This window comes from Phocoena sinus, chromosome 14, assembly GCF_008692025.1.
Source record: "Phocoena sinus isolate mPhoSin1 chromosome 14, mPhoSin1.pri, whole genome shotgun sequence".
Classification (NCBI taxonomy): domain Eukaryota; kingdom Metazoa; phylum Chordata; class Mammalia; order Artiodactyla; family Phocoenidae; genus Phocoena; species Phocoena sinus.
The window spans coordinates 73,092,464-73,114,721 of NC_045776.1; the positions used below are offsets into that span (position 1 = coordinate 73,092,464).

General features: G+C 45.0%; 3 protein-coding genes and 1 pseudogene across 6 annotated transcripts; 2 read left to right on the forward strand and 2 right to left on the reverse strand.

The window, feature by feature from the left end:
* The first annotated feature begins 81 nt into the window (after window positions 1-81).
* SRSF9 (serine and arginine rich splicing factor 9) lies at window positions 82-6,733 on the forward strand. 2 transcript variants are annotated; one of them, XM_032602439.1, is made up of 4 exons: window positions 82-407; window positions 2,816-2,976; window positions 4,466-4,638; window positions 6,236-6,733. In XM_032602439.1, exons 1-4 carry the CDS (start codon window positions 220-222, stop codon window positions 6,377-6,379), a joined length of 666 nt encoding a protein of 221 aa, XP_032458330.1. In that variant the 5' UTR covers window positions 82-219; the 3' UTR covers window positions 6,380-6,733. The 2 variants fall into 2 exon arrangements, with proteins under 2 accessions (XP_032458330.1, XP_032458331.1); XM_032602440.1 differs by having other exon boundaries at window positions 93-326; window positions 6,236-6,731.
* On the reverse strand, window positions 6,487-19,232 carry GATC (glutamyl-tRNA amidotransferase subunit C). 3 transcript variants are annotated; one of them, XM_032602442.1, is made up of 4 exons: window positions 19,101-19,232; window positions 18,833-19,005; window positions 11,515-11,618; window positions 6,487-8,006 (listed from the first exon to the last, which is right to left on the reverse strand). In XM_032602442.1, the coding sequence occupies exons 1-4, from the start codon at window positions 19,179-19,181 to the stop codon at window positions 7,954-7,956; spliced, it is 411 nt and encodes a 136-aa protein (XP_032458333.1). In that variant the 5' UTR covers window positions 19,182-19,232; the 3' UTR covers window positions 6,487-7,953. The 3 variants fall into 3 exon arrangements, with proteins under 3 accessions (XP_032458333.1, XP_032458334.1, XP_032458332.1); XM_032602443.1 differs by lacking the exon at window positions 6,487-8,006 and adding an exon at window positions 8,636-9,684; XM_032602441.1 differs by lacking the exon at window positions 6,487-8,006 and adding an exon at window positions 9,802-11,192.
* On the reverse strand, window positions 10,111-11,095 carry LOC116738749 (annotated as a pseudogene).
* Window positions 19,211-21,251, forward strand: TRIAP1 (TP53 regulated inhibitor of apoptosis 1). The gene is made up of 2 exons (XM_032602447.1): window positions 19,211-19,424; window positions 20,373-21,251. Exons 1-2 carry the CDS (start codon window positions 19,245-19,247, stop codon window positions 20,454-20,456), a joined length of 264 nt encoding a protein of 87 aa, XP_032458338.1. The 5' UTR covers window positions 19,211-19,244; the 3' UTR covers window positions 20,457-21,251.
* The last annotated feature ends 1,007 nt before the right edge of the window (window positions 21,252-22,258 follow it).

Here is a 22,258-nt window from a genome sequence, read left to right on the forward strand (position 1 = left end):
TACAGGGGGCGCAAGCGCACGCGCAGTCGTCGCAGCCGCGTCCCCTTTAAGAGGATTCCTTTTGCTTCCCTCCGACCCTTTCGCTTCCGTTCCTGTTCCCACAATGCTGTGGCGGCTGAGCGCCTCCGAGCCCGCGGGGGAACGCTGCGGGGGGTACCCCGGCTGAGGGCTGCGGCGGGGACGTGGGCTGCGGCAGGCCCGCGGCGTCGCGCGGTGCGGATGTCGGGCTGGGCGGACGAGCGCGGCGGCGAGGGCGACGGACGCATCTACGTGGGGAACCTTCCGACCGACGTGCGCGAGAAGGACTTGGAGGACCTCTTCTACAAGTACGGCCGCATCCGCGACATCGAGCTAAAGAACCGGCACGGCCTCGTGCCCTTCGCCTTCGTGCGCTTCGAGGACCCGCGGTGAGGGCCCCGCGCCGCCCGCCAGCCCGCCGGCCGGCCCGACGCCCCGGGCCCCCGCCTTCTCTCCTTTCCCCGATCCTTTCCAGGGCTTCCCCTCCCCCCTCGCCGCAGACCCCTCACGGCGCCCCCGGGTGGAGGCTGAGGCCTCCTCTCGCCGCGGGGCTCCGGGCAGTCCTTTGCTCTTTGCTCCGTCACTTCCTCTATTATTTTTTTTTTTTTTACTTAGAAACACAAAAGCCGGGTCTTGGGAGGGCCCAAGCCCACCCAGACCGACCTCAGGGATAGTACAGATGCCCGTTCTCCCCCTCGCGGCAGGACAGGCACCCTTCGGAGAAAGCGGCCCAGGGCTTGGGAAGCTTGGCCCCTGAGCCGGCCCGGAGAGGACTGGGTGAGGAGGGAAGGGTCGCCCTCCCTGCCCACTCCTCCCCCCAGCTGGGACTCGCCGTTGTGGGGCGCACAGTGCCGGGGTGTGGATGCCTTTGGAGGGCGTATAGGGGGCTCCTTGATGGAACGGATCTCCATCCACGCGCGCCCCGCCCCACACGGCCAGGGCCTCGTTCTGATAAAAGCGTCAGGGATTTGGGAAAACTTGTAAAACAGTCTGATGGGGGTCTCTGATTTCACTATTCCTTCTCTAATAAGGGAGGCACCGCTAGATGCTAAGGGCCCCGAGGATGTGGAAGCTCTAGATCCCGAAACCGGCTCGAAGGGGGTCTTTGTGACTTTGCAAAGAGTGTCGGCCCTTGCCCCAGAAAAGGCCTGGTAACTTTCAACACTGCGCTTGTTGGTTCGCACTGTGTTGGTTACTACACTCGGGGTAAATCGGAGCCCGCTCGCTGGTTTCCAGCACTGGCAGAGGGAGCGCTTTGCCTAGTCTGCGCCCTGCGGGCTTCACTAGGAGGACTGCCCGTGGGGTGTCCTGCCCATCTTGGGGGGTGATACGAGGCAAGGGGCAGCGTCTGAGGATGAGGAGGCTGGACGTACCCTGAGGCTTTGATGGCTGAAGACTCTGACGGAGCTCATTTCTAGTGTCTTGCCATTTGCCTCAAAAAATGGAACTAGGCATTTTCACACACACCTAAACTGGAAAAGGTTGTTCTATAAATTAGTAACAGTTCCCGTGTTTCTTAAGTTGCTATGTGTCATGTGCCATACTATGTATTATTTAGCATTTTCAACAGCCTATAAACTAGGTGCTACTAATCACATTTTCAGATGAGGTAACAGGATTTAGAGTTGATGAAAGGGAAGGGTACTAGGGAAGGTAAGATTTGAATCTACTGCCCTGTCGAATACAAACTTACTGTATGGTATGTCGTCTTTTCCCTCATTCCTTTCATATTGAAAAGCTATCTTTTGCTATCACTAGATGCCAAGTTTCAAGCAAAGCACTGCACACATAGTATCTTATTTAATCCTTACAAAAACGCTGTGAGACAGGCGTATTACATTCACATGTAAAATCTTGATCACATACTTACCCAGAGACAACTACTAGTAAGTAGCAGGAGGATGATTTGAACTGAGGACAGTTTTTTTTTTTTTTTTTTTGAGGACAGTTTTTATTCAGTCTTAAACCCTGGCAGTTCTGCCTCTCTCTCACTGTATTATGAATATAGCTAGGGTTGTACTGGATGTGGTCCTCCTTGCTCTTAATCCTGGGACTGGAATCTTGATTAGCGTTTACGTGCCTGTGACAACTGAATGCTGCCTTCATTAGTATGTCTTCAGCTGTTTGTCCTCTCACCCTCTGAGGATATTCTCTCTCCTATCAATATTGGAGAACCAGCTTGGTGTTCCTAACTCTCCTAGAGCCCTAGGAAAGACTTTAAAGTATTACTTTATTGGATATTTACCTCTTTTGATGAAACTGTACCCAGAGTGGTTTTGACAACTTAGTCCTCCAAACCATGCTGAAAAGGTACACTTGAAGGAATTCCATATTCCTCACAAAACACTAATTTGCATTTGTCTTTTGAGCCTTACCTCTTTTTAAATGGGTTTCTCTTTCTATAGACTTGAATGTACTAGGCCTTGAGGAAGAATATTAAAGGACTAGTGTGTGGTGTGCGTTTTGAGAAACAGCTCACCAAGGTTAGAGAAACACTTTTATTGGCAAAATCAGTCATCTGTCAACAGTTTATTTTTTTCTGAATTAGTTCTCTTATCTGTTTATCTATTCATTATCATTTCATACCTAGAGAACCCTGTGTGTGACAGCTGTAAAGTTTAATTCCAATATCATGAAAGGTCTTCAAACCAAAGCAGTAGTGCATCAAGTTCCAGGTTTTCGTTCTTTTGTTTGTTTTCTCACTTGAGGTTTTCTTTTTATTCTTGTTACTCATGTTCCTCACTGGGAAGTCAGTCGGCCCTCCTGAGTAGCACTAACTCCAAACTTTTCTTTGCAGAGATGCTGAGGATGCAATTTATGGAAGGAACGGTTATGATTATGGCCAGTGCCGGCTTCGTGTGGAGTTCCCCAGGACTTACGGAGGTCGGGGTGGGTGGCCCCGTGGTGGGAGGAATGGGCCTCCTACAAGAAGATCTGATTTCCGAGTTCTTGTTTCAGGTATGTTCCTTTCAAACTAAGTAAGATGATGCATGTAAAATACTTAGCACAGAGTCTGGCCTCCAAGAAATGTTAGCTGTTATTCTTCAGTGCGTGGGATGTGTGGGGTTTTCTTTTCAACAGCCCATGCACAGTGACAGTCTGAAGCCCTGCCAGTGAGGCAGGTACCTTGCCAATGAAATTGCACTGATCGTGCAGCCTTGATAGAACATAAACTTTCTTCTTATAATGGAGTTTTCTGATGGCAAAACCCCTTGAGCTGGAATTCTAAAGACATTTTCTTTTGGAATGTACCCTGGTGTCGGACTTGCTAGAAAGACATTGCAGAAGCCAGATGTGAACAAATTACCTAGCCTTGGATCCTAAAATAGGCCATATTTTGTGGTGGTTTTGGAATTATGTAAAAAAGAAACCAAAACTACAACTTGGGAATCTTAGTGATTGTATTGCAAAGTATAGAACGAAACGTCTAGTGTTGACAAGTGATGAAATGCTAAGCTCAGAGGTTTATGCATCTTTTTGAAATATTAACACACTGGTAACAACCTGGGGCCTTTTGCACATTGCAGGGGTGTTTTAGGGCCCTGGTGGAGTGAAGTGTATTGAGGAGCCTGGCACTGTCTTAGATGTGAATGTCACACAGTCACATCAGACTCCCATGGTGCTTGAGAGTGATACTGTTGGTATCTGCCTATCTGTGTCCCTTTGTAATTTTTTAACCCCAGAACTCTATTCCCTCCTTCAGGATGTCATACATATCTTTTTTTCTCTCCATGCTGCTCTGAAATCCTGCTTAGAAAACTATTAGGAAATGGCTGCAGTCCTGAGCTGTGAGCGGTAAACACAGCCTTTGAGAGCAGGAGCACATTTCCCTTTCATGACATCAGGTAGGGTTGTATGACTCCCGACTAGTTTTAGCGTCTGAGTCTTACCTTTTCCCCTACTGTATTGAAGAGTGTTGGTGATCTCTTAAGAGGTACTTTGTCTAGTTTGTCAGTCATTCACACCTACAAGAAAACAAACTTTAGATTTTTGTTGTGTTACTTCAGCTACACTTTGGTTATTTTATTGGATGGTTTCAAAATTCCCATGTCCTGGGAACCCAGTCAGGCAAGAAATAATTGATACCGATAAATTTCATAATGGAAAAAAATTAGAACTCAAAGTCTTGGGAGTTTGTTATTAATTATGAAGGACAAAGAAAGAGAGGCTCTGAATTCTTAGAGGTACTAAACCTATAACGGGATGAACTTCTTGGTCTGTCGGAAAGGCTTGGTCTCTGGAAGATTATCCTAGGACCAGCTTCTTATGGTGGTTTACCACACATACTTTAGTGTTCTTCTCTGGTTTTGTGTCCCTTATTAAAATTTGTGATTTGGGGACCCTCAGGATTTAAAAGTAGTGATTGATGGAGAAGGGACCCTAGGTCTTGATGGCTCTTAACATAGATGAAGGATATGGCCTCTTTTCTTATGTTCTCTGTGCCTAGGACTTCCTCCATCAGGCAGCTGGCAGGACCTGAAAGATCATATGCGAGAAGCTGGGGATGTCTGTTACGCAGATGTGCAGAAAGATGGAATGGGGATGGTTGAATATCTCAGAAAAGAAGACATGGAATATGCCCTGCGTAAACTGGATGACACCAAATTCCGCTCTCATGAGGTGGGTCCCCACCTTCTGTTGAGGAGCTTGTACCTAGACCACTCCACCTGAAGCTGACCTAGCAGAAGTAGCAACAGGCCATGCGTTTGCCATTTGAGGACCTCACAATACCATTAAAGATCTATCTTACGTGGACAAAGCCAAGGAATTCATCATGCCTAAGCCCTGCAGGGTCATAACAGAGAGAAGTCTGCAGTCATAGTATTTTTAACCTGGAAAGAATACTGGTGCAGTCTGTCATAATGTGGTGAGCTATTCCATGATAACACCCTTTCACAACTGGCTTAATCTGCAGTGTCCCTCCATGAACCTAATTATTATGGCTCTCCCTCCTTAGGGTCTAGTCTGGGCTATGCAAGCCAACCTCATCATCTCAGCCCTTCTAGGTACTGCTACTGGGGCTGAGTTGTCACTTCACTGTGCCTTTCCCAAAGTGATGCAGGAGCCTCTTTGAAACCTGAGCCCTTGGCATTTTCTTGTTGTTCATCATCTCACCCTGGGGACTTAGTTCTTGATGTCCTTCCTTTCAAGTAGGTGGCTGCTGCTTTGCATCTCAGTCTGATTCAAATGGTGACTATTCCTTTGATACCATTGAGACCAGATACCAGACCACCAATTGGACATTTTTTTCTGGTTATCCTGTCCTGACTTGCTGTGGGGTTTAGGGATGTCTGGGGACATGAATTTCTGGGCCCATTTCTTTTTCTAAGGATTCATATAATTCCCTAACTTTATGGCTTGGAGGCTGCCTGGGTTAACAGTGCTTTTGCTCAGACTGTCCTCTAAGACTTGAATTTGCAGCAGAAACAAAACAGCACCTGGTTGTCAGTTATACTACAAAGCAGGGTCTCAGTAAGGGTAATCAAATTACTGACTTCACTGAGGGAAAAAGCATCTGGCTTCTTTCATCTTAGGGTCTTCAGATCTGAGAATGCTGGCTGAGGGCAAAGGGCCTGGAGGTAGGCCTGCCTGGACATGACTTCTCTGCTGCTTATTAAAATCTTAGCTGACCTACTCCGAACCCTGGTTCCTCTATATGCAAAATAGTCACAATAATAGCATTATCTTAAAAGACTTGCTGGGGGCTTCCCTCGTGGCACAGTGGTTGAGAGTCTGCCTGCCGATGCAGGGGACGCGGGTTCGTGCCCCGGTCTGGGAAGATCCCACATGCCGCGGAGCGGCTGGGCCCGTGAGCCATGGCCGCTGAGCCTGTGCGTCCGGAGCCTGTGCTCCGCTACGGGAGAGGCCACAACAGTGAGAGGCCCGCGTACTGCAAAAAAAAAAAAGACTTATGAAGATAACTAAGCATCTAGCCCAGGTCAGATTCTGGGGGTAGTGGCAGGAATTCAGATATGTTAACAGTAGTAGCTAGTAGCTGAGTTATTTACCACATAATCGAGTTGCCATTTAGTTGTGTCACCTTGGACAAGAATACCTACCTCCTGCACTATTGCGAGGGTTTAATGAGATAGCATTGTGCCAAGCAAACAGTAAATGCTCAGTACTTAACTATTATTGTTAGGCAGCCATGTTAGGTGTTGGTGTGCTTTATTATTCTGGGTCTTATTTTTTCCTTTACCTTTTGTTTGAATTTCAGGGTGAAACTTCCTACATACGCGTTTATCCAGAGAGAAGCACCAGCTATGGCTACTCACGGTCTCGGTCTGGGTCAAGGGGCCGTGACTCTCCATACCAAAGCAGGGGTTCCCCACACTACTTCTCTCCTTTCAGACCCTACTGAGACAGGTGATGGGAATTTTTTCTTTATTTTTTAGGTGAACTGAGCTGCTTTGTGCTCAGAATCTACATTCCAGATTGATGATTTAGTGTCTTAGGACATTTTTTTAATTTTTTTTTTTTTTTAAGGAAATAAAACTACATAATTTCTACCAGGGCCATATTAGCAGTGAAACATTTTTAACTGCGGAAATTATGGTTTTGGTTCAGAAACAAGTTGTATATTTTTCACCCCTGATGATGGGAAAAAAAACAGTGCTGTATCTTTGTGGGTTGCTCTTCTACGGAGATCAGCTGTTACTGTGACTTAAGTCGGCCCATTCTGTTTAGAAATATATTTTAAACGTTTAGTAATTGACATGTGTGATTGTCCTTAATTACGTTCATAGATTTTACCAAACAGGCACACTGATAATAGTAAAAAAAAAAAAAAAAAAATCATTGACTTGTAGTGGCAGCTTGTACCCAGTTGGTAAGGAGCAGGAGTGGATTTACTTTATTTGGGGATAAAGATGTTGCTCTGATGGTGGTCTGAGAACTTCAATCCCAAGGGCAGGTTCAGGGTTCTCTTATAATTCAAGGCCAACTGTATAAATTAAGCTGCTTTAAAGAAAAGAGGGCGCATTGCAGATAGGGGAAGGGAATGGGAAGGCTAAAAACAGACTTTTAAAAGTGGGCACCAGCATAAAGATCATTGGGAAATTCTTAGCCAAAACCAACTTTGGCAGTTGGTTAGGGAAAAAAAAAAAACCAAAAAAGTTTTGGTTCTATCACTTTCACTCCTAAATTTGTCTCATTTGTCCCTGGTATCTGAGCTTTAAAAAACAAAACAAACCCCCAAACAAAAAACCCCACTGTCTTGGGATTCTGTTCAGTTCAGTAATCACAGGGCAGGGGGCCTACTTTGTCACAGGCCCAGGACTTTTTTTTTTTTTTTTTTAGACCACTTTATTGAAATACAGTTGACCTGTAAAAAGCTGTACATTTAATGTATACAACTCAGTGAGTTTGGGGTTAAGTACACACACATGAAATCACAACCATGAAGGCCATAAACATATCCATCACCTCCCAAAGCTGCCTCCTAACCTTAGCAGAAAGTCAGCCCTCTGCTTGGAACAAAGTGGGTACCCAAGAACAAATTTAAGTGTGCTCAGTAAAGATAAAAGGCTGCTCAAGTCAATGGAAGCAGCAACTGAAAAGGACAACTCAGGTTGTCACATAGTGATCAGATGCAATGTCTAACAGTTACATAAATAGAAAAATTCACTTAAATGCAGTTTGGTAGACAGTCTTTTGGGGAGGGGATAAAATCTTCCATACAGAACAGCCTGTGAGTACACTTGATCCATTTCCTTGGAAACTGGCCATACCTTCTACTTCCGTTGGCATCAGGGACTATTTGTCTTATTTTGGCTAGATCTTTCCCAGTTCTGTCTTCAAAAGAGTTAGTTACTAAGAGATACTTAACCATCACTTTTTTCAGGTGACTGAAGGAAGTGGGAACATTAGTGTTCGTAACAAAATAGTCGTTGCACTTCCACGTTTTTAGAGGGCACCCCTTCCCAGAATAGCTACTCAGCAGTGTGAGAAGGGCTCTTTTTCATCCAGCTTTGGCCAAGAGATATTACCTGTTTGAAAACAATAACAAAAAGGAATGTTATAGTTGAGCCTGCTTTCCAACTGGCCCTACACTGAGCTAACTGGTTTGTCATGAAAAATAAGCAGTGGAAATAAGTGTAGCTATTACAGTTTTTCTAACTATGAGTATCTGAAAGAACCAGTTATAAGTGAAGCCTAATCAATGCACACTTTTCAGTAAGTAGCAGAGACAGGTTAATTAGACATTTATATGCATATGGGAGAGGAAGGAGAGACTATGACTGTGAACTCAGTTTTTCCCAAGAAGCAAAGTCTGACACAAGGTTCTATTTGAGAAACAGCATATGTGATCAATGGATGTGTCTGCTGAAACAGCAACAACTATCAGACGCTGAGATTGAGAGATTATAAAATCTTACTTCTCTCCACAGTTAACTGAGGTGGTTCAGTTAATCAGAGGCATGAGCTCAAAAAAATTTTTTTTTTTTTTGCGGTACGCGGGTCTCTCACTGTTGCGGCCTCTCCCGTTGCGGAGCACAGGCTCCGGACGCGCAGGCTCAGCGGCCATGGCTCGCAGGCTCAGCGGCCATGGCTCACGGGCCCAGCCGCTCCGCGGCATGTGGGATCTTCCCGGACTGGGGCACGAACCCGTGTCCCCTGCATCGGCAGGTGGACTCTCAACCACTGCGCCACCAGGGAAGCCCGAGCTCAAAATTTTTTTAGCTTTCCTTCCCATCCTTCCTTCAACCAGAGCTTTTCTTTAATTGGTTGGTCTCGATCAAAGAGGTATTCCCTGAGCCAGAGGACTGATGTTTGTCTCTGGAGGCTGCTCACGATGGTTCTCCACTGAGGGACATCTCCTGAACTTGAAGCTGGCACTTGGAAAGCCATCTACCTGGAGTGCTTAGGCTAGTCCCATTCCCCAATGTCCAGAGGGGTGCAGCAGCTCTGAGGGCTCACCTATCTGCAGTTCAGCTACCCAAGGTTCTGGGTTTTATTATTGGCCCAGAGTTTTAAAATAGTTACAGTGAGGTTTAAAGATGCAAATCTCCACACTAGGGGTTGCAGATTGGTCACAGGATGCACCTGGCTTGCAGCAGGTATGTTTTATTTTCATGGTATTTTTTAAAATCTTGAATTAACACTTAAAATTTGGGAAATAGCACACAAAATGCCAGATGTCCAGGTTCTCTGGGAAAATGGGCTCCCATTCCTGCCTGGCGCTAAATGAGAAGCAGCGCATGCCAGCTGCCCCTTTAGGCATAGCTTGAGCTCCAGATTTGCCACTCTACACATCTCTCCCTGCCTCGGTCCTGTTTTTGTTTTGCTCATTCCTGTTAACACCTGGCCCCTAGAGGTGAATGTGACCCCTGGAATCTACTGCCACCTTAGTGTCACCACCTGTATATACTTTGTTTTTTGTTGTTATTAATACATGTATTATTTTTTTTCAAGAGGGTATTAAATTGTTTATTTATTACACATGATAATGGATGACACACAAGCTTCATTCCCATCTATATCTGGTACCATAGTCCAATTTAGATACATTGCATAGGATGTGCCAACAATCATATTAATAATCAAAAAACTCCATGACTTGGCTTGGGTGACCCTTTTCACGGTGAACTCCAGGTCACAACACAGTAACTGTCAGTTCAACTACACCAAGGTTTCAGAAGACAGTAGCTTCTCCACCAAAGCAGGTTGTAAATAAATTTTGAATGGAACCCGGCATCACCCTGAAGGAATACTAACTTCACACTGTTGGGGTAGTTTACCAAAATGGCTTCAGGGTAGACTAACTTTATACAGCACATTTTAAAAAAAGACACGTTTATTCAGCGTCATGATCAGACTATTACATTTAGCAATCAACAGCATGGGTGCAAAAAAAAAAAAAATCTACATTAAAACCCTTTGTTGGAATGGTTTACACTTTCCACAGAGCAGAAACTAAAATAACCTGTTATACAATTAGTCACAAATACAGTCCTTGAGGGTTTTTTGCCCATACACATGAGTATTGTCTAAAACATGTCTTCTTTGTAGCAGCTAGGCCCTGCCACCACTGTGCTTGGCTGAGTTCACAAATCTGTTGTAACCTGTAGCTTCCCTGTCACTTCTCTGGCTCTCCTCTCCTGCTAAGCTTTGTTTCCTGGCAGTAATCAAAACCTTCTGCCACTGCCATAGCTACTGCTGCTGCTGGAACCACCATAGCCACCTTGGTTTCGGGGTTTGGCAAAGTACTGGCCTCCACCACCATAGGGGCCAGAACTTCTGCCTCCAAAGTTTCCTCCTTTCATGGGTCCAAAATTTGAAGACTAATTGTTGTAACTGCCAAAATCATTGTAGCTTCCACCACCTCCAAAATTGCTTCCATCATTACCAAATCCATCATAGCCATCCCCACTGCCACCATATCCACCAACACCGTGGCTGCCACCAAAGCCACCTTGACCACTGAAGTTTCCTCCACGACCAAAGTTGTCATTCCCACCAAAACCACCTCCATGACCACCACCAAAGCTTCCAGAACCACTTCGACCTCTTTGGCTGGATGAGGCACTAGCCATCTCTTGCTGAGATAGGGCTTTCCTTACTTCACAGTTGTGGCCATTCAGTGTGGTATTTCTGAATGACAGTCTTGTCTACGGAGTCATGGTCATCAAAGGTTACGAAAGCAAAGCTGCTCTTTTGCCACTGCCTCAATCAGTCATGATTTCAATCACTTCAATTTTCCCATACTGTTCAAAATAATCTCTTAGATGATGTTCTTCACTGTCTTCTTTAATGCCACCAACAAAAATCTTTTTCACAGTTAAGTGGGCACCAGGTCTTTGAGAATCTTCTCTTGAGACGGCCCTCTTTGGTTCCACAACTCTTCCATCCACCTTGTGTGGCCTTGCATTCATGGCCACATCCACCCCCTCCACAGTGGCATATGTGACAAACCTGAAGCCTCTGGAGCGTTTGGTGTTTGGATCCCTCATTACCACACAATCTGTGAGCGTTCCCCACTGCTCAAAATGGCTCCTCAGACTCCATCGGTTGTTTCAAAGCTCAAACCTCCGATGAAGAGCTTCCGCAGCTGTTCGGGCTCTTTGGGTGACTCTGACTTAGACGTGACGGCAGTGGAGAGTCGGGGGGGAGACGTCAATGATGCTTACTCGGCGGCGTCCACAAGCAGAAAGGAGTAATCTCCATGTGTTTTTCTTATTTCCAGTTTTATTGAGATAATTGACATACATTGTATAAGTTTAAGGTGTGTAACACAATGATTTGATACATGTATATATTGCAAAATGATTACCATGATAAGATTAGTTAACATCCTAGAGTCACCATGCTGTACATTATATCCCCAGGACTTATTTAACTTATAACTGGAAGTTTTTACCTTTTGACTTCCTTCACCCTTTTGCCACTTTATACTTGTCAAAGTGCTTTCACATAGCAAATCTGGGCCTCACAGTTCCTATTGTATTCTTAGTTTACTGTGGGACAGTCTGTTAAGCCATTTTGGGCAACACATACCTGGGGGAGCCACAAAATACTCCTCCACAACGTGATGGGAGTTTTGTAGTAGTTCTTCAGCACAGTTGCCTTCTACCACATTGTCGGATCTCAAGTACAGACATCTACAAAACCAGAAGTTTAAGGTTACCTTCTCAGAACATGGCTTCTAGGGCATGGGTAGAGAGGGTCAAGTACGGGAGAACAAGGGAGCAGCATATTCTTGAGTTATAGTCAGTGCTCAAAGATGGAGGAGTTGTAGTCAACAGTAGACCAAATAACAGCCTACCATTTATAGATTCTCCCAAGAACCCTGTGAGGTAAGTGGTAATTATTCCTCAGGATTGATATGTTTAATATATTTTATGATTACTATGGGTAAGTTGCTTTTGGCGGAGATAGGTAAGAAGGCAATTACAGTATAATATATTAAATCTAACAGAGGTGAGCAATGCTTGCCAAGGGACTAGATAGGGGGACCTAACCCAGCCTGGGTGAGGGACAGGTCCTCAGAACAGGTGATGTCACTCCTTAACCATGGTCAAGGAACAGCTGGGTTGGGACTTCCCCGCTGGTCCAGTGGTTAAGGCTCCATGCTGCCAATGCAGGGGGCCCAGGTTCAATTCCTGGTCAGGGAACTAGCTCCCACATGCTGCAACTAAGAGCTTCCATGCCGGGCTTCCCTGGTGGCACAGTGGTTAAAAATCTGCCTGCCAATGCAGGGGACACGGGTTCGAGCCCTGGTCGGGGAAGATCCCACGTGCTGCATAGCAACTAAGCTGTGTACCATAATACTGAGCCTGTGCTCCGCAACAAGACAAGCCACTGCAATGAGAAGCTCACGCACCACAAGGAAGAGTAGCTCCTCAGTGCAACTAGAGGAAGCCCACGCGCAGCAACAAAGACCAACGCAGAAAAAATAAGTTAATTAAAAAAAAAAAAAGAGCCCCCACGCCACAACTAAAGATCCTGCACACAGCAATGAAGATCCCATGTAAGACCCGGCATAGCCAAATAAATAAATATTTTAAAAATATGTATACACTTTAGGGCTTCCCTGCTGGCACAGTGGTTGGGAATCTGCCTGCGAATGCAGGGGACACAGGTTCGAGCCCCGGTCTGGGAAGATCCCACATGCCGCAGAGCAACTAGGCCCGTGAGCCACAACTACTGAGCCTGTGCGTCTGGAGCCTGTGCTCTGCAACAAGAGAGGCCGCGATAGTGAGAGGCCCGTGCACCACGATGAAGAGTGGCCCCCGCTTGCCGCAACTAGAGAAAGCCCTCGCACAGAAACGAAGACCCAACACAGCCAAAAATAAATAAATAATAATTTTTTAAAAAATATTTTAAAAATATGTATACACTTAAAAAAAAAAGAAACAGCTGGATTGGGGGGGTGATGGGAAATGAGCAAGGTGCAGAAACTTGCTCAAGGTTGGTTATAAATAACTTAAGCTGCTAAGTGACAGGACTGGGATCCGAGCCCGGTTCTGGTACCCCTAAGATGAGTGCTTTTTTCATCGCAACCACCTTTGTGGATGTAAAAGTACCTGCCCTCCAAGATGTACCACGAACATAGCTCAAGAATCTCACTGTTTTTGAGGCTTAGTGGTTTCATTAAACTATCCAGATGGCAAACTAGTGAAACCAAACAGGAGTTGAACACATCTGTGGGGCTTCACTACTGTTTTTTTTTTTTTTTTCGGTATGTGGGCCTCTCACTGTTGTGGCCTCTCCCGTTGCAGAGCACAGGCTCCGGACGCACAGCTCAGGGGCCATGGCTCACGGGCCCAGCCGCTCCGCGGCATGTGGGATCTTCCCGGACTGGGGCACGAACCCGTGTCCCCTGCATCGGCAGGTGGACACTGCGCCACCAGGGAAGCCCTTCACTACTGTTTTAAGGTTTAAAAGTGCATGACAAGAGGTTTGAGTTGGCTTCCAGATACCTGGGCTGAAAAATAAGCAGTCTGCTCAATCACTAAGAGGGTAGCAGCCAAGCTCTTTCTGCTCTGAGCCAGACACAGACTGCAGGCTAAACCTAATGGGACAATGGCACAAGGGTGTGACATGAACATCTGGGTAAAGGCTGCATAGAAGGCCAAGTTGTAATGATAAGATTCTTTTAGGAAAGGATTGGTTCTTCTATTTCTTTGGGGCACCCAGCCCTGGGCAAGACACGATAAACACTTATTCATGGTACAAAGAGTGGAAAGCTGGACTCTATTCCAGGACTGGCACTGTCTTAATGCGTCACCTTGAACAAGTATGATCTTTCTAAGACCTTAAGCTTCTTGCCAAAAAAAGTGAAGGTTGCACTAGAATTTTTTTTTTTTACCATACAAGGATTATGCACTCATACTCATTCAAGGAAACTTGGAGAACAAAAATAAAAGTAATCTGCAAAGGTGACCATTGGACTTTCTGGGGTTTATATTTCTGTTGGGCAATATACCAAAACGGCTAAGAGACTGGGCTCCTGAATCACTGCAGAATTCAAACCCCAGAGCTGCACGTGGCCTGTATGCAAGTTACTTATCCTTTCCATGTATCAGTTTCCTTGTTTGTAAAATGCTTCAGAGAATTGCTGGGACAATTAAATGAAATGATGTTTAAAAAGAAGGTCTGGTAATGCTGGGCTTGCATTCTTAGGGCAACAGGAGGTGGGCGCTGAATAGCACCTGCTCTTTTTTCAAGAAGAGTTTGTACACCCCGGGTACACCTCAGTCCCCACTACTCGTTCAGAGAATACCTATGCACTTAACCTGCTATAATCACTCACAACCCTCCCAGTCCATAGGGACTGGAGGCTGCTAATTGTTCCTGGGCGCTTGGAGATTTTGACAAAAAAGACTATACTACTGCCAAGAGGTGGTTAAAAGCTACTGCTTCCCAACAGTAGGTAGCAATTGATTTGTTCACTCATTTGGTAATTGGGTTTCCTCTTAAGTGACATTTCCAGAAAGACAAAACTCACCTCTTTAAATATCACACATTTCCACCTAATTACTATTTAAGGTGGAGCTGTTTGTAGAATAAATCCACACCTCCCTATTTTCTTAAACATAGGCTACTGAACACAGGGTCTCTGAGGGTGGCACACCAAGCAGACCCCTCACTTGGCAAGTCGCTTAACTTTTCTTGACCTTGGAATCATGCATAAAACACCAAACAAGACCAGATGAGCTCTTTAAGTGCCTATCAATTATGACTGACTGAATGTCTACCTCACCTCATCTTTCTCAGTCTGGGTTCTATTATAAGAGCATTTAGTCCAGATACGTAGGACAACTTCTATGCATCTGGGCTACAGTGTTAGTTATGTACCATCCTTGGGAGACTTGAAAAAAGAGTCCATTGATCTTTCTGTGTCCTCAATCAGATGAAAGACCCCGGTTGCGAAAACTTTTGACTGTGAATTAGAAATCCCTGCCCTCTAAAGCTCACAGACAAGGCACTTAAACCAGTAATTGAGGGAAATGCATTTAATTTCATGGAAAACACTATGGCAGCATGGCAGAAGAAGTGCCTCTGTTGGCCCTTGGGCTGACCAATGGAACAGTTCTGCTGTTGTATTAGTTTCTTTCTGCCTCTTCCCTGCTATCAGGCTGCCAGGAGTTGTTTCTCTGGGCACCATTCTACTTCCATCTACAAGCCTTTTAATTTATTTCTAGTTTCACGCGGACTGAAATGAGAGCTAATCGATTTGGCAAATAAGGCTCTGAGGGACATCCTAAGCATTGAAGTTATTTGGCTACAGTCAGAGATGTCACCTGAGTCAGTCTCTGGATCTGAGATGAAAAAGGATAAAGTTTCTAGGGGCTGATTTTATTATTGATTGATTGATTGATTTTTTTGGCTGCGCCACGAGGCTGGTGGGATCTTAGTTCCCCGACCAGGGATTGAACCCGGGCCCCAGCAGTGAAAGCACCGAGTCCTAACCACTGGACTGCCGGGGAATTCCTGGGGCTGACTTTAGAGGGCATATCTAGAGCAGTATTTGAGAGAAGCTCTGAGTTCCAAGTCCTGGATTCTCCTCGTAATACCTGTGAAACTTTGGCACAGGTTACATAATCTTTCTGAGCCTTGGTTTCTTCATCTATGAAAGAGATACTAATATTTGCCTTTCGAGATTATATGTGATTACTGAGATATAACGCATATAAAATCTTAGTGCCTGGTACATAAGCATGCTAATGCTTTTTAGCTCAAAACAAATGATAGGTTATTAATGGGCCAAGAGATTTCTGTTAGCCAGTCAGGACCCTTACAGCTAGTGTGGCTATCACCTAAAACCATTTAACACTTGTCTTCACTTAACTGGGTTCCATTTCAAATGTCAGTGAAGGCAGTACATTCAAAACATGAAAATCCTACAAATGTCACATCTAAAATGGAATCATTACCCCAAACTGGTTTCCTAATTTATGGCAAGATTGCAAATCACTGAATACTAAGTCACTATTCCAGTTACCAGAACCAAATCCCTCTTCATCTTTTCCACAAACTCTTCCCTGAGTAATAGTTGCATTTCTTTATAGTTACCCTCTAGATGCCTTGGGAAATTCTGACTGCTCTTTGCACTCTATTCCCACCTTTCCCATAGATAATAAAGAACATTCAACAAACATTTACTGAGTGTCTGCTCAGTGCTAGATGAAGATGAGCAATAACAGACATGCTTCCTGTGAGGTGGACGAGCAGTAGGAGAGGGGCAGAGAATCAAATATCAATTAAATACATGTATGAATACATGTAAAATTACAGCTCTTTTGAATACCATGAGAGCCACAGGTTCTGAAAGAGAATCTGACTCAATACAGAAGAATGAAAACTTCCTTGAGGAAGTGGCAGTTGAAATCTGAAGAAAGGAAATTAAGTAGGCAAAAAAAAAAGCAATGTGGGGACTTCCCTGGCAGTCCACTGCAGGGAATACGAGTTTGATCCCTAGTCAGGAAACTAAGATCCTGCATGCCACACAGTGAGGAAAAAAAAAAGGAATGCATGGGCTGAGATGGGGGTAAAGGCAAGAGCCCAGAATTCTAACAAGGGGAAAGAATGGAGAGCTCTGGGAAAGCAATGTCTTGAAGAAGTGGGCAGAAGCTTGGTTAAATGATGCCCCACAGGCTATGGTGAAGCTTTCCTTTTTATCCTAAAGAGCACTAGGAAGCCACCTGAAGGGCTTGGGTAGGAGAATGACATCAGATTTCTGTTTTGAAACACTGTAACTTTGGGCAAATTGGTTAACCTCCCTAGACCTAAGCATCAAGATTACAAAATAGAGGATTTGAAGGAATCAAAGACTGGAGTGAGGGCTTCCCTGGTGGCACAGTGGTTGAGAGTCCGCCTGCCGATGCAGGGGACAGGGGTTCGTGCCCCAGTCTGGGAAGATCCCACATGCTGTGGTGCGGCTGGGCCCGTGAGCCATGGCTGCTGAGCCTGTGTGTCAGGAGCCTGTGCTCTGCAACGGGAGAGGCCACAACGGTGAGAGGCCCATGTATCTCAAAAAAAAAAAAAAAAAAGACTGGAGTGAGACCATGAGGCTAGCAAGCACTTTACATGAAGGTTATGGTTGCAGATAAGTGTGGCTCTCCCTACCGGCATTGACTAATGGCAGCTTTCTTTCTCCCACCTGTACCAGGAGTTTATTTTTAAAAATTCCATCAGAAAAAGGCTAGGACAGAGTTGTAGACTACCCATATCTTTATAGGCTACATACCCATCCTTTCTAAGAAGCTGCAGTCCCAAACAGCAAACAAGTCTGCTTTTCAAAAAAGATCATTTTCTTTTAAAATGTATTAAGATTTGGCAAAAAAAAAAATGTATTAAGATTTGGCAAAAATTGGTAGAGGTGGGTAGAGGCTGCACCCTTTTAGTATTCATAAGCTGCTTTGTCAAAGACCCACCCCTCCCTGTTTCATTACACTACTTCACTACTTGGGTTATTACTCTGCCCCCTTAGGCATTTGTGTTTTGGGCCCTAGGTATAAAATGAAAAGTTAAAACTTCCCTCTAGGCTTCCCTGGTGGCGCAGTGGTTAAGAATCCGCCTGCCAATGCAGGGGACACAGGTTTGAGCCCTGGCCCAGGAAGGTCCCACATGCCACGGAGCAACTAAGCCCATGTGCCACAACTACTGAGCCCGCGTGCCACAACTACTGAAGCCCACGCGCCTACAGCCCGTGCTCCGCAACAAGAGAAGCCACGCAGTGCAACGAAGAGTAGACCCCGCTTGCCACAACTAGAGAAAGCCGGCACTCAGCAACGAAGACCCGACACAGCCAAAAAACAAACAAACAAAAAAACTTCCCTCTGCATTCCCATCTTCTTTAACACTAACCATCGTTAATAGTTTCTTGCATGCCCTTTCAGGGAACAAAACAAAACTTAATGCATACACCAGAGTATATAAAATAGATTACACATAAAGTATCGATAATACCATACACGATGTCATGAACTTTGCCTTTTTTATTAAGTATATCTTGGAGACCTTTCCATATCAGCATATAGTTATTTCATTATTTTTAACTGCCAAATATTCCAGTGTACTATGATGATGTATTTAGCCATGAAGGACACTTAGAATGTTTCTGGGGTTTGTTTCTTTTCTGTTGTTTTGTATTATAAACAGATTTGCATACCCTGGGCGCTTGTGAACACATCTTGATGCACTTTCACAGATATTTCCATAGGGAACCACTAGGTCAGAAAATACGTACATTTAAAATTTTTGAGACAGGAATTCAGCAGCTAGGAAATCAGACATGAGCTCACATTCTATTAACAAGAAACATTACAAATCAACAAAAATAAGATTATCAATAAAAATATTAGAAGAAAACCCTGGGACTCCCCTGGTGGTCCAGTGGTTAAGACTCCGCGCTTCCACTGAAGGGATCGAGGGTTCGATCCCTCGTCCGGGAACTACAATCCCGCATGCCGCACGGCCAAAAAAAGAAAACCAGACAGGATTAAGGAGTTAATGCAAAGATCCTAGAGGAGCAACGAATCTGGCGTGTTGGAAAAACGGTAAAGAAGCCAATGTGGTTGGAATGATAAAAGCAGTACTTCGGTGCGGTAGGGAGGGACTCTAGGAATTTGGGCCTCGAAAGTGAAGCTTAGCAGTTCGGATTTTGTTCCTAGTTACACTGGGAGCCATCGAGGATTCTACAAGGGAGGGGCAGGATCCATAATGAACAAGGGAAAGAGTGAAAGCACCCGCGGGGTGACCGTGGGCAAGTTCTCGCATCTCGCTTCTGTGAAATGAGACACTAATCTTCATCTTAACTGGGAGCGAAGGCGCCGCAGGCAAGGCTTCGAGGCCGTAGTCGCGAGCTTACCTGTCCTCCAGAACTGACTCCATGGGCTCCACCCCGTCCGTGTCCACGGCGCGAAGCCGGTTGGCGAAGGCGATGGCTTTCTCCAGCCGTGCCACGGCCTCTTGGCTGCCGAAGTCCACAAGCGCTAGCCGCTCCAGGTGCTCGATCAGCTCGGCCGTGACCCGGCGGCTTCCCTGGGGGAGGATGAGGCGGAGGGCTTGGGTCACAGGTGGGGCCTGCTCCGCCTCCCGCCCCGCTTCGGCACCCGCCTAGACGCCCCGGCCTCTACCTGAGGATCGGCCTTGGAGGGGAAGCCCCGGCGCCCGCCCGCCGACGCTCGAAGGCCCAGCCACACTCTCCGCGTCCACATTTCTCTCCTTCTCGGCCTCCGTAGTGCGTCCTTTCGTAAAGCCTAGCGACGCGCTTAAAAGTGATGACATCCGAGAGCGCCGCCACCGCCGACGCCATGAACAGTGTGGGGGAGGCTTGCACCGACATGAAGCGTGAGTACGACCAGTGCTTCAATCGCTGGTTTGCCGAGAAATTCCTCAAGGGGGACTGCTCCGGGGACCCGTGCACCGACCTCTTCAAGCGCTACCAGCAGTGTGTTCAGGTGAGCTGAGGCCCGGGTCCTCTCGCCTCTACCCCAGGCACCGGCTTCTCTCTACGGTGTTCCTGGCCTCACGCATCGTATCTTGAGGGCGTTGGGACTGGCAGGGTGAAGAAAAGCCTCGATGAGACCAGTGACAGTAGTTCTCTCCCCTACCGTCACCAAGGCTGCCTGGTATCTCTCCGAATGACAAAGTTAAATATTTTTGCAGCACTTTACTTTTTACGGAGCCCAGTAACATTCTTTGGTTCATTTGGTGCTCAACCTGAACTTGCAAAGTGGGTATAGTTATTCGTATTTTATGCATGGAACACTCACGCCCAGAAATAGGAAGTGATTAGTCGAAGTTCACTAGAATCAAGTTTCCTTGGATTTTGCGGTGGTGCACTTTTCCAATATTGCTGAGGGACAAGGAGGGGTGTTAGCCTCTCTGGCCTGTTAGACATTATGGAGGATCTCCTTTTGTTATATTCCCTTCATTGGCCTATTTTATTCTCTCTTGACTAGCCAGAACATCTTCATTCCAGCCCAGTGAATGTGAAACTGATCTGAATCGTAATAACAGCCCTGGGCAAGGCACTCCCAATTAGTTAACTTAAAAAACATCCTCAGTAATTCCAGGTGGAGCTGCTGTCTTTACCCAATATAGATAGGGAAGTTAGGCTTGATCAAAGTTATATAACCAGTAAGTCCTGGGACTGATTTGAACTTGTGTCTGTCACAAGAGTGGTGATACTGTTTAAATTCCACTTCTGAATTTTGATGTTAACTCTTTCCAATCTCTCTGGTTTTACAGTTAATTTCTTTGTAATCTTATGTTAAAAAGCATGGGGTTTGAATCATGTTTGGTAGTCCTTATGGTCCAGTCGGATTTACTTTTGTACCATCATATTTATAAAGTTTGGTCCTCAGGCTCCATGTGGACCTTTATCATGTGTTTTCTTCCATCAGAAAGCAATAAAGGAGAAGGAGATTCCTATTGAAGGACTGGAGTTCATGGGCCACGGCAAAGAAAAGCCTGAAAGCTCTTCTTGACCTTGACAGTCACCTTGAAAATGGACTCCTCAGATCAGGAAATTGAGGACTCTGGATCGTGTCAGTTAAAGCTGTGAAGATAGCATCGATTTGATGAATTTAGGAGAGAGGAGTTTCCTGTCCTCCTTGATATTTTTCTCTCATTTGTAAAAGATGATGAAAAAAATCACTCTTTGAAATTTCAGGCTTTGGCATCAGCAGGAACTCAATGTGCTAAATAATGGGATTATGGTTGCAATACTTGGTCTGGGATCGGTTTTAAATGTATCTAGTATGTAAATGCTGATAAGCTTGTCAGGATGATCAAGGTTGCCTGAGTTATGCTTCGAAGGGCATTACTTGTACACTGTACTGGGGTTACTGTTCATGGAAGCAACTGGTTAGGATCTCTCTTTTCTCTCACGGAGATAATGCTTTGGAAAGGGTTCCCAGCACAACAGTTTCGATCAATGCTTAGGAGACAGCTTTTAAGAGTTCCCTACCTTAAGAAGAGGTGTCAGATCTCATGTTAAGAGGTGAAAGCTTCAAGAACACTGTGAACACCATTTCAGAGTTCATGGTGTAGTTCAGCAATTAAGATCCTTGGAGTGGCTATGCAGGAGGATCCTAAATTGCAAAGATTTGCTGTTGCCAGCTTTCAACTTAAGTAAATGAATTAAGTCAACCTGTGTATCATAAAAGTGCCAAAATGCTGCATCTGGTTAAATGGGGGGAGAAAGAGTTCACTTTATTTGCCTGCTTTACCCACCCTGCCCTGTAATGCCTGTAATCATGAAGATGGAACAAATTGTAACATTTAGTTTCTATCATTATTTGCCCCTGAAACTCAGTGCACTTTATGGAACTACCACCCTGTAACCCCACACATCCCATATATACACTGGGGGGGAGTTTTTTATCATTTTAAAATGAAGATTTATCTAAGCTAGGTAGTATCGTATAGCAAATGGAAACCACTGATTTCTAAAATTTCCACAGTAAGCTACACGGATATCTTAAAATGTTTATATAATGGCACCCCAAAAAAGGATCAGGTGAGCACTTACACACTTCAGAATGTCATATAGTCTCCACAATTGCATATCTTGAGTAATGTGGTTCAATTTTTTTTTATGTGCCCATATAGTATGAAACTTGATTTACAGAAGTCCTAGATCCTATTATCTCTTCTCCACTTTACCAGTTAATAACTTCATATTTAATGTGACCAGTCCTTCATGTCATTACAATACATTCTGCATTTATATTTTGACAGGTTAAGGTCCATTATACAAAAGATATCTGGAACCCAGTTGAGGGAGTCCAGGCAGCAAGCTGCAGTTAAGTATAACTGTCCTGAAATAAGCCTGCCCACAAGCCAGTAAAACCTTATAGGCTCTTGAATCTTACCACAGAACTGTCTGGTTGAGCCTTGAGAATAAAACAAATGTTATTATAATTGCTACTGAGGGAATAATTTTTTCCTGATTGTTCCTCATGCTATTTTGACTTTATCCTGCCCATAAAATGGCTCCCACTATCTCAACTACTTAAAAGGTTTTAAATTTTGAAGAGGAAATCTTAATTGCTCTTTAATGGTGATCTCTCCTAATTCCTATGGCTACAGGAAGGTTTTAATTCCAGAAACAAATAAAGCCAGTTCTATATGCAGAAATGTGTCACACTGCCTTTATTTCTCCAAAAGTTTCTGACCCTTCCAGCCTTAAGGGAGCTGAGAGATGACCCAAGATGAGAACTTGACATCTTTGGAGAAAATTATCTGACTATAGGGAGAATTCTTCAGCAAATGCTGGTGTCTTTGC